This window comes from Leptosomus discolor, chromosome 2 (assembly GCF_034619465.1).
Source record: "Leptosomus discolor isolate bLepDis1 chromosome 2, bLepDis1.hap2, whole genome shotgun sequence".
Taxonomy (NCBI): domain Eukaryota; kingdom Metazoa; phylum Chordata; class Aves; order Leptosomiformes; family Leptosomidae; genus Leptosomus; species Leptosomus discolor.
This window is the reverse complement of record NC_141392.1, coordinates 57,128,369-57,138,141: the sequence shown is the minus strand read 5'-3', so window position 1 is coordinate 57,138,141 and position 9,773 is coordinate 57,128,369. Positions and strand designations below refer to the sequence as shown.

General features: G+C 39.9%; 1 protein-coding gene across 1 annotated transcript; it reads right to left on the bottom strand.

The window, feature by feature from the left end:
• Window positions 1-3,119: 3,119 nt before the first annotated feature.
• Window positions 3,120-9,484, bottom strand: VIP (vasoactive intestinal peptide). Its single transcript, XM_086460433.1, has 7 exons — window positions 9,372-9,484; window positions 7,587-7,727; window positions 7,095-7,199; window positions 5,435-5,554; window positions 4,654-4,762; window positions 3,315-3,483; window positions 3,120-3,142 (listed from the first exon to the last, which is right to left on the bottom strand). The coding sequence occupies exons 1-7, from the start codon at window positions 9,482-9,484 to the stop codon at window positions 3,120-3,122; spliced, it is 780 nt and encodes a 259-aa protein (XP_086316559.1).
• Between the last annotated feature and the right edge of the window lie 289 nt (window positions 9,485-9,773).

The following is a 9,773-nucleotide window of genomic DNA, read 5'->3' as shown; positions in this document are numbered from 1 at the left end:
CAACTTTTGTAACTCTCAGTCTTATACATAATCCTGAGGGTTGCTCTTGAGTGGATGACAACAGTACAGATGCACACAAGCATGCAAATCCTCTCTGTTACTTCAGGACCAGAAAATATCCCCTTCCAGTGCTGGTAAAGATGCACTCAAAGGTGATTCTGTCTTTCTTTAAGAGCTTCATGGGGTAGGTCTGAAAAGCAAACTCCATTCATCAAAACAAAAAATAATGAGTTCTATGCTCTACAATCGCAGGTATTTCTACCCTGTGTTAGAAGTGAAATTCTGGAGAAACACAGTGCGATGTTTCTTTAACATACATGCCAAGAACCCTTCACAGTTTTATTCCTTCCTCCTAAGTGATCGCATTCTGTCTGCCAGTGGTGTTCTTCTAAATCTCCCAGGTACTTGTTTTCCTCCTAGCAGTCCTCTTGACGCTGTTTTTCGAGCTGCCCCTATCATCCTCCTAATTAACACAACCCTTTGATTCCACTCATGACATTTTGCAGATGGATTGTAAGACTGGTGACGTGTCAAGACTCATTGACAGACTGAAAATTTGTCTCATTCAGTGAAATGTTGCAGGTTTCTCTTAAATTTTATCATTTAACCTTACCATAACCTCTTGCCTGTGGAATTGAGGTGAGCAATGTTAAATCTTCCACAGTTAACTAGTTTCAATGTATTAAATGGGTCTTATATCTCCTATAGAATGCCAAAAGTTATTATGACAAGTTAAAAGCCATCCTTTAACAAAAAGACCAAGTCAGTTATATTATTCTGGAGGTTAGCCTCTCTCCTTTCAGTGCTAGGTTTTGCTAAAATGTACCTTTTAGACTGTCTCTGTTTGCTAGCTGTCTGAGGAAGCTATTGCAGTATTATTTTAATTACTACAATGAGGCTATTAATTTTGGGGGTTTTTTATATATATATAGATATACGATTTCCTAATAAGCATCCCTTTTTTCTGTAACCCATTCCATCTCCATTGTAATAGAGAAACTACATGTTGTAAGGTTCTGCAGTTTTCTGCTGAGAACAAAATATTGGCGAGATTAAACATTAGACACAGAGGACAAGCTCTTCCATCAGATGCCTTATTGGTAAACTGGGAATAAATAAAAAAGGAACTTTCAGGAAAAAAACCAAAGATCTATGGAATTGTGGTTTCAAAAGTTTGTTCACTCCAATTTTTGTTTCTTTAAATTGAGTGTACGAACATTATGTGTATTTAAACAAAAAGTTATGTATATGAAGACCACATGCATCTTTGCTTGTTAATTTTTTTTGCTCATTTCTTTAAAGATTGCTTATCACAGAAATCCTAACAAAGTTGAAACTACACTGAGGAAAATTTCCAACTAAGTACTATAGCATCAGTCTGTTACTATCCTTCAAACATTTCCAAAGCCACTTTTGAACTCAAATTTTCATAAGACAGGAATTGAGAGTGGACCACCATTGGAAGACCACTTTTCAAGAGAAAATTTCAAAATTACGTCTAACTTCATTGGCTCAGGCTAAAATAAATTTCAAGTCTAGATAGAAATAGCAATAATGGCATCTGATCTGTGCAAGCTGGTTTTCTTTTGACATGCAGTTGCCAATATTCAAAAAAATTGCAAATCAGAAGGCTACATATTTATGAGAACTAGTCTCCATAAATCTCAAATTTTATCATGTTTGAAGCTTCCTTCTAAATGAGAACAGTAAACTTGTAACTGAAACTTGTAAATCAGTTTTATCACTGTCTATGTGTGCATATGTATGATATATAAATACACTTGAAATTCCAAATTGAACTTGTAAGTAGGTCTGATGATAAGTTTTTCTACTTCAAATTTCATCTCTTTCTAGGAGGTGGGAGGGGAGTCATGGGAGTGTTATGGCTGGTATCATGCATGAGTATGCATTTCACCTGTTGTGTAGGCAGTACTGCATACTTTCCTTACTGTAATGGAACCATCGGTCCTTACAACAGTACACAATTCTTTAGAAAATGATCCAATTGGTTAAATCTACAATTTACATAAAATACAACCAGATTCTGATTCACAGCAACAGTGAATCAGCTGCAAATTTCCAGTTCCATACTAAGCTACAATGATATAAAGCTAAGAAATGGGGACTGGAGACGTACTTGCTTGTCTTTCTAATATAACATAGTATATTATTAATATGTATTGTATAGATATTATTAACAAATAATATCTTCCTCCATACTATATCAGAGACAGCATTTACTGAGACCTCAACCATTCCAGGTACCTGTAGCACTGATTCAAACGAGTTTGCCATGATAATAAAATGATTTATTGTCTGCATATTCTGTAAATTACATTCATTCTGAAAAAATAGTAAAGTTCTTCTGGTTTATATATAAGGAATAGTTTCATCATCAAAGCTACAGATAATTAAATGCAGAATAACCAGTGGCTTTAGGCATCAAACAAACAAAGGAACAGCATTCTTTGTGTGCTTTGTCAGCTCCAAAGCACCCAAAACACAACTGAAAATACAGGATACATTTATGGTCTTAATATAATTTGTATATTGTGAAATTTACACAATATAGGAAGATGCTGTCAAAGGTCAAATAATTTTTAATTCTTTTTCGTTTTCTCTAGTTGCTTGGTAAGCTGCTAGAAAAGCATTCCCTTTTTCTTGGCCGTAACCTTCAGAGATCTTTGTAATGCAGTTTTACACATTTTGCATGTGCTTTTCCTCATGGTTTTACCTTTGTTTATGAAGCTATCTGGAAATGTATTCCTATTATGATACAGACTTATCTGAAGTTGTACCACATGTAAACCAAGACAATTAATTAGTAATGATGGGCTCTTTTCAGCTGCACACTCATTTTCAAATGAATTTATTGAAGTAAAGGATTTACAGCATATGGACTCACAGACTTCTCATGAGTTAAACTGGCATCCATATGTACAGCTTTCAGTAGAGAACTCTAGAGTAATATTTACAATGTAAATATCAACTTTTATTACATAAGAAACAAATATATCACAACTTTCACTTCACAACATATTTGTTCTGGTTTGATGACTAAAGTCATCTCTTTGAAATACTATGTGGAACTTAAAAATAGCTTGTTCTTGTCATAGACTTTACCAGGTGTCCTTCAGAGGTCCTGAAAAGCAAAGAAGAAACATGTTTTAGAAGTCATTTTCGTAAGCAGTTGCATCATTAGGTGTATAAAAGCAGACAGTGGACAAGAAGTAACACTTGATATAAAAGAAATACTGCACTTGGGACTGACAAGCACGAGATGGAGCTATTCACAGGAGCTTGGTGGGCCTTACCGCCAGCAGCCAAGGCTGTAGGGGGAGGAAGAAAGATTGAAGGATTAGGCAAAAATGCTACCGCACATTGGCCTACGGCGCAGAACAGCTCACTTAGAAAACAACTGTATTCTTGAAATGAATACATGCATTCAGGCTGCTCGATACGCACTACATCAGCTACTGGGCACTGCGATAAAATGACCAGTCACAGCCAATACTGAGTAAGTGATGCACCTATAGGGAGATCTGGATCATCAGTACAGCCCATAAAAAAGGAAATGACTGAAAATATTCCCAGGAAGACACCCCCGACCCCCTGCACCACTACTCTCTCTCACTTAGTCAATGCCAGAAGTTTTAGAAGCTGCAAAATCCAGGAGCAGATAATTTTGCAATAATCTTGTCTAGAAAGAACATTTCTTTCCTGAATCCCATCACTTCCAAATTTTTTTGTTCCAGTTTATGACCCTTCTAATCTTTGGGAACTCTAGAGGAACTGCCACATTTGTGGAAAGGAAAAGAATGTTGTCTTTCAGTCTTGGAAGGAAACAGCAGTTTAGAGAAATGTCTTTTCTTTTTATACCCCCTTCAAATGTTATCTTCAAGAGTAAACTTTTTTCTCACTTGTAGTTGAGACACAGCTGAATGCCAAAAGCCATCCTATCATCAATTTCGTAACATACTTTTGAGAATATCAAGCCAAATTCACTTCTACGTTATCCTTTCAATTTTATGTCCCGGCAAGTGCTGTGATGTAGAAGGGTTTACATTTCAGTAAACAAAAGAAACATACTCGTGAATGATTTTAGAAAAATCATAGTAGCTCAATGGAAAACAGTAACTGCAATATTTGCATGCCAGACGATCCCTCTGCAGCACACCTTAGATGGGAGTCAAGTGCTTTCTTAATGCTTAGAGTTCATGCTGCTGATACAGTTAGTTCTAGGGGCAACTCCCTTCTAATGAAATAGATGTTAAACGAAATGTGCAGCTTTGGTTTTTTATTAGAGAAATACCCTTGAGTTTGTTCTCTGAAGAAATAATAATCTTTGTAATTAAAAATGAGTCAATTTGGGTTTATGCTGCAGTTGAAAACAAGATGAAACACCCAAGTGAACTAGGTGCGTTACTAACAGTGCCATTTAATTAGGAATTTTCAATAACAGCAATCATGGGATAACTTGATTATTGTTGCTATTAAAATGATTATTATATTCAGACACAATTCCTATAGAAACATGCAGTGTTTCTTTCCCAGAAGATTTTGCTTTTCTGATAGGCCACACTTCATTTATGATTAATATCATTTTATGGGTCAAGTCAAGTAACAAGAAGAGGAAAGAAGATCTGGGCATACCAGTGGGAGGTGGCTCAGCAGCTCATCTACAGAATCATAGTTTTCTGAAAAGGAAGGTTCAAGAAGTTCTGCTTCACCTCGAAGTTTAGCAGGGTTTAGCTCTTCCTGGCTGTTGTGGATGAGAAACGAGTTTCACTGCTCTCAGAAGAGAAAGCAACAAGCAAGCAACATCTTCTTCTAACTGTAGCTATTGTATGTTTTGTTACACTTACACTAAAGTGTTAGAAATCACATGATATAGCATGTTTAATGGGTGAAGAGACACGGTATTTAAAAGCACTCGTCCAAATGAGTGAATACATAAGCAGAATATAAACTCTACAAAAATACATGCTGGCATTTCTCATCTATACTGATTAGGACATATGGTCTTTCTGGGACATCTAAATTTTCATTTTATGTGTTTACTTAAAGACAATTTTTCAACAAGTAAGAATTTTATAAAGAAAACTCACTGTTCATGTTCCATAGCTCTGTGGATTTTTTCCTAAGAGGCTTTTTTTTATCAATAAAAACATTTTAAGAATCTGTCAGAAGCTTTTCAAAACTGCCAGATGCTGTCTCCTCTTTATTCTTTTATTCTAATCTGATTTTAGTGTCTGTTCCAGTCTGGAAGAAAATACTGTCTGTGTTTGAAAAACATGTTATAAACTACATTATAAAGTCATTAATGTTCATCGCTTTTTGTTTGTCCTCTCTGTATACATATGTGGGTATAAATATTTTCTGCCTTAATACCATACACGTATGGAAGCAATATATATTTGCTTTCTTGTAGTACCTTCTTTTTCCAGTTAAAACTGAGTTTAAGTATTTCTTCACAGCCATTTGCTTTCGAAAGCGGCTGTAGTTGTCAGTGAAGACAGCATCAGAGTGGCGCTTGACAGGACTGTCCTGGGAGCTGGCAACACAACAATTACAAAGAAAAAATTAATAGACGATATCAATTTAAAAGAAGATGCCATTAAATGAGTAAAACAAACTTTACAATGTTGATTAGCTAAATAAAATCAAATTTTAATTTCAGCTTTCATTTCTAACTATGACTTTGAATCTTTCTTCTGTTGAAAAGAAGCCACTGCTTCTGTTGCTTACTACATCGTTTAGTAACAAGGATCAAATTCTAAGGATCGGTATTCGGTCTTTTTGGGCACACTTTCCACTGATTTTTCTCCTGCATAACTTTGCCATGGCCCATGCAATTAGGATCCATACTCAATGATTTCTAGAGTCCTTGTCCTAGGAATTCTGCAGGATCAAATGACTGACTGTGGACTTCACAGCTCCCTCCTGTCTGTTCCTGCAGCCCAGGTTACTCTTGTCAATAAACTGACTTTATTCTGATTTCTATCATTTGCATAAATATATTTTAGTACAATACCAAGGTGCAGACTGGCTTAAGTCACAGTAAGCTTTTAAAGGACCTGGTCACTGTTCATTTTGAACTCAGTGAGGACAGAGCCTGCTTCAGAGGAAAGAGTGTAGCATCACATACATAGCTACAAATGCTTGTTTTAAGGAGGTATCAGGAGGTAAAACACACCTTGTGAAATTCTAACTTGGAGGCCTATTTTTCATACACAATCTTGGGAAACCTCAGTGTGTTCTCCTTTAAATGATCTATGTTAGTTTATAGCATATGAGAAACTGGCACTATATGTTCTGGAACAAAGGCCGCATTGACATAAATGCAGGAATTAATTTTTGCTCAGCTTTTGAGCGTATGAAGTAGGCACTCAAAGGAACTGTCATGTTGGGTCAGACCAAAGCACTCTACTGTTCCACTCCCACGAGTGCCCAGTAGCTGCTGCTTAGGGATATGAAAACAAGGGAAGTATACAGTGATCCTTCCCAGCATCCTGCGACCATTAGTTTAGGCACGTCCTGGTCTGGAAGTTGCATCCAGATCTTTGTCTATGGATTTGCCTCATTCTTTTTCAAATCCTTCTGTGATACAGATCTCCCAAACATCTGGCAGTATGTTCTACAGCAGGAAAAATATAATTTATTTTTGTTTTTACTATAAACTCATCATTTCTTACTATCACTAAGAATTCCCCTGTCGCTACATAAATACTGAATAATCAATCATTTTATATTTACTTTCGTTGTTCATCCAGCAAGCTAATAAAAACATTATCAGGGAAAAAAATTAGCAAATTGGAGTGATAATCATTATAATATTGCTAGTATTATCAGTGCTATGTGCAGCGTCTGTTGCTCTACCCCTCACAGCCGTATCAGGAATAAATAGTAATGTTCTCATTTAGTAACAAATACCACTAAGTTGTTATATAGGATTTTCAGCTCCCCCATCATTGTATCAGTTTCTCTTTCATTATCTCTAAATCGCAAAAATGAGAAGTTAGGTACAGAAGGGTAAAAAATTGCCAATGAAGCCAGCTAGAAAAAAACTCTACCTAATGTAAGTGTCACCTCACCTAACTCGTTTTCTAATAAGCGAATGCAGATATCTCTTCACAGCAAGTTTAGCCAAAAGATGGCTGTAGACATTGGTGAAAATTCCATCAGCATGCCTTGCATTTCTGAAATGGACAATAAATAAACTCTGCAATACAACCTGTGTTCATACCATTTTGATAACGTTCATTGTGTAAACATACTGCTTTCCTTAAGTTATCTATTGTACATATTAAATTAAGCTAATTTCATAAAACAGCTTCTAGATTTTCACAAAATACTTTTTAGCCCTTCCTGGGAAGTGAAGGAATTCATCGTGCGAGAATGGCAATGCAATCAACATTTCTGCAGGCATTCCTACTGCTACCAGTATTCAAGCAGAGGCCACGTGGGGTTTTTTTCATGTAATTGATTCTTCCTTTCCTATTTCTTGGTTTGAAAACGTGACCGACCTTTTGTCATAATTTGAGTAGTGCACCATCATTTGTATTTATAATAATAAAGAAACTCACCTATCAATAATTCTGGACAGATCAAAATAAAATTTCTCATTTTCTGGTAGTGTGTTCTGCAAAATGTCTGATTCAGACTTTAGTGACCCGTGGGCATGGTCAGGTTCACTGGCTCCATCAAACGGCATTCTGTTTCCCAATCTGTTGAGAAGGAAACCATGCGAAGTACAGTCAGGTGAGGACATGCAACACTTCCCTGCAGCTTACATTCTGGTCTGTCAAAATGCACATCTACCTACTTCAGTCTGTAAGGCATTTTAAAGTAGTCTGGATAAAAAAAAAAATAAATCATTTTCAGGTATAATCCACACTCAGTGATAGAGTAATCGACATAACAGATCCTTCTCTCTAATTCATGTTTTCTAGATGTATGTTGACAATCTATTCCAGTGAACAGTGCATAATGTATGGCAATTACAGCTCAAGTGACAACCATGAAGCTTTTCATAACAACTATATTTTATATAAATGATGGACGAAATTACCAGCCTCCACCTATGCAAGGCGAAAACAGTTCCTGTGCAGTACTTACCTTCCAATTAAGACTTAAAATGTGCATTGAAATGCAGTATGAAACAGTTCCTAGACCTTCTCTAAAGAAAGTAAATACACCCTCGAGAACTTCAAACTAAATATGAAGTGCAATTGTGTATATTTAGGTGGTTTTATTCCCTCATGTTTAAATTAATTTGCTAGTTGCAAGTTTAAAAAGTTCACATTTAATCTTTTAAAATGTATCATGGCAGTTGCTCTGTATAAACCAATTTACAGTTACTTCACATTTTTGTAAACTTATTTGATCAAGGGCAATCTGACTGCATAGCAGGAGCTTCGCGACATTTCTTCTAGCCACTCTTAGGTTCTGTGGCAGACAACAGGCTCCCGTCGCTATAGCAAACCCCTGCGCGCGAAAACCACATACTAAAACTAGGATGGTCTACTGTCCTCATAATTTTACAGTCATAATAACTACCATATCTGAGGCACGTAAGACTTCCGTCTGGTAAAAGAAGTAAAGTTGTTGTGTAAAATAAACCAACTCCAGTCGCATTTATCAGTCACCGTGCTGTTTTGCTACACTGTTTTTCACTGGCCTCCTTACACTCAGTGTTCCTCTTACCTAAACGTAAACTGGACCTTTCTGCCACCTGATTTAACTCAGTTAGGCAGCTAATAACGACTCCAACCACCCGAAGCATGCAGCAGTCCAAACCCCACACGTCAGTCCACACGGACCGCTTCCCCTCGCTCACGATTTAGGAAATCATAACGTGTTCGATTTTGCCAGTGTATGCCCCCGCTTTTTACATGACGCATCCACCCAGCTGAACTTCGGCGACAGAGGAGCTTCCCCACGAGAAAAGCCGAGACTTTTGATGGACAGGCACGACGTCCCGGAGCACGCTGTAACGCACATCCTCTACGCCGTGCCCGCGTGCGGAGGTCACCGCTCTCCGGCTCGCGGGGCAGCGTCGCTCCGGTGCCTCGGAAGGTGCGTGCGTGGCCCGGGGCGGCGGGAGGGGGGCTTAAAGCGCGGGTTCGGCGGGCACCGCCCGGGCTCGGTTCGGCGGCCTCGGCGCTGAGATGCGCACCCGCCGGCTCCCGAGCGAGCGCCCCGATAGGGAGCGCCGCGCCGCGGGCTCGTTGGAAGAGTCCAGTAGGCGACCGGCGCTTCCCACAGCCCCCCTCGACCTCCCCGCGGAGGGCAAGCCCCGGGACGGGCCGGCGGGGCGGAGCGCGGCGCGGAGAGGCTCGGAGCGGCGCGGAGCGGAGGGCGGCCCTTACCGCGGGACAGGGGGGAAGGCGGCCCCCCGCGGGGGCAGCGCCCGCGCCCGCCAGCAGAGGGCGCTGAGGAGGGCGAGGGCGAGGAGGAGCGGGGAGGCGCCGCGGTGCTCCATGGCCGCCACCTGCGGAGGGAAGAGCGCAGCCGTCACCCACCGGCCCGCCCCGGCCCGCCCCGCGCTGGGGCACTGGGGCTGCGCCTCGGGCCACCGAGCAACAGCCCCAGCCCCTGCCCTGGCCCCGAGAGGCGCCGCCGGCAGCGGGGTCGCTGCCCGCGGGCAGGGAGAGCTGGCACCCCCCAGAAGGCCACCCCCGGCCCTGTGCGAGGGGCAGCGGCGCCCGGGGCTTAGCGACCTTAAAACATACATATATATATATTTTTAAGCAGTAAAAAAGAAAGGTCCC

Excerpts from the sequence above, each read along its gene's own strand:
- VIP (XM_086460433.1), bottom strand. The coding sequence starts at position 9,484 with ATGGAGCACCGCGGCGCCTCCCCGCTCCTCCTCGCCCTCGCCCTCCTC. Across the intron at positions 7,200-7,586 it reads CTGTCCAGAATTATTGATAG|AAATGCAAGGCATGCTGATG; the intron begins GTGAGTTTCTTT and ends TGTCCATTTCAG. Across the intron at positions 3,143-3,314 it reads TACAGCCTTGGCTGCTGGCG|GACCTCTGAAGGACACCTGG; the intron begins GTAAGGCCCACC and ends TTTGCTTTTCAG.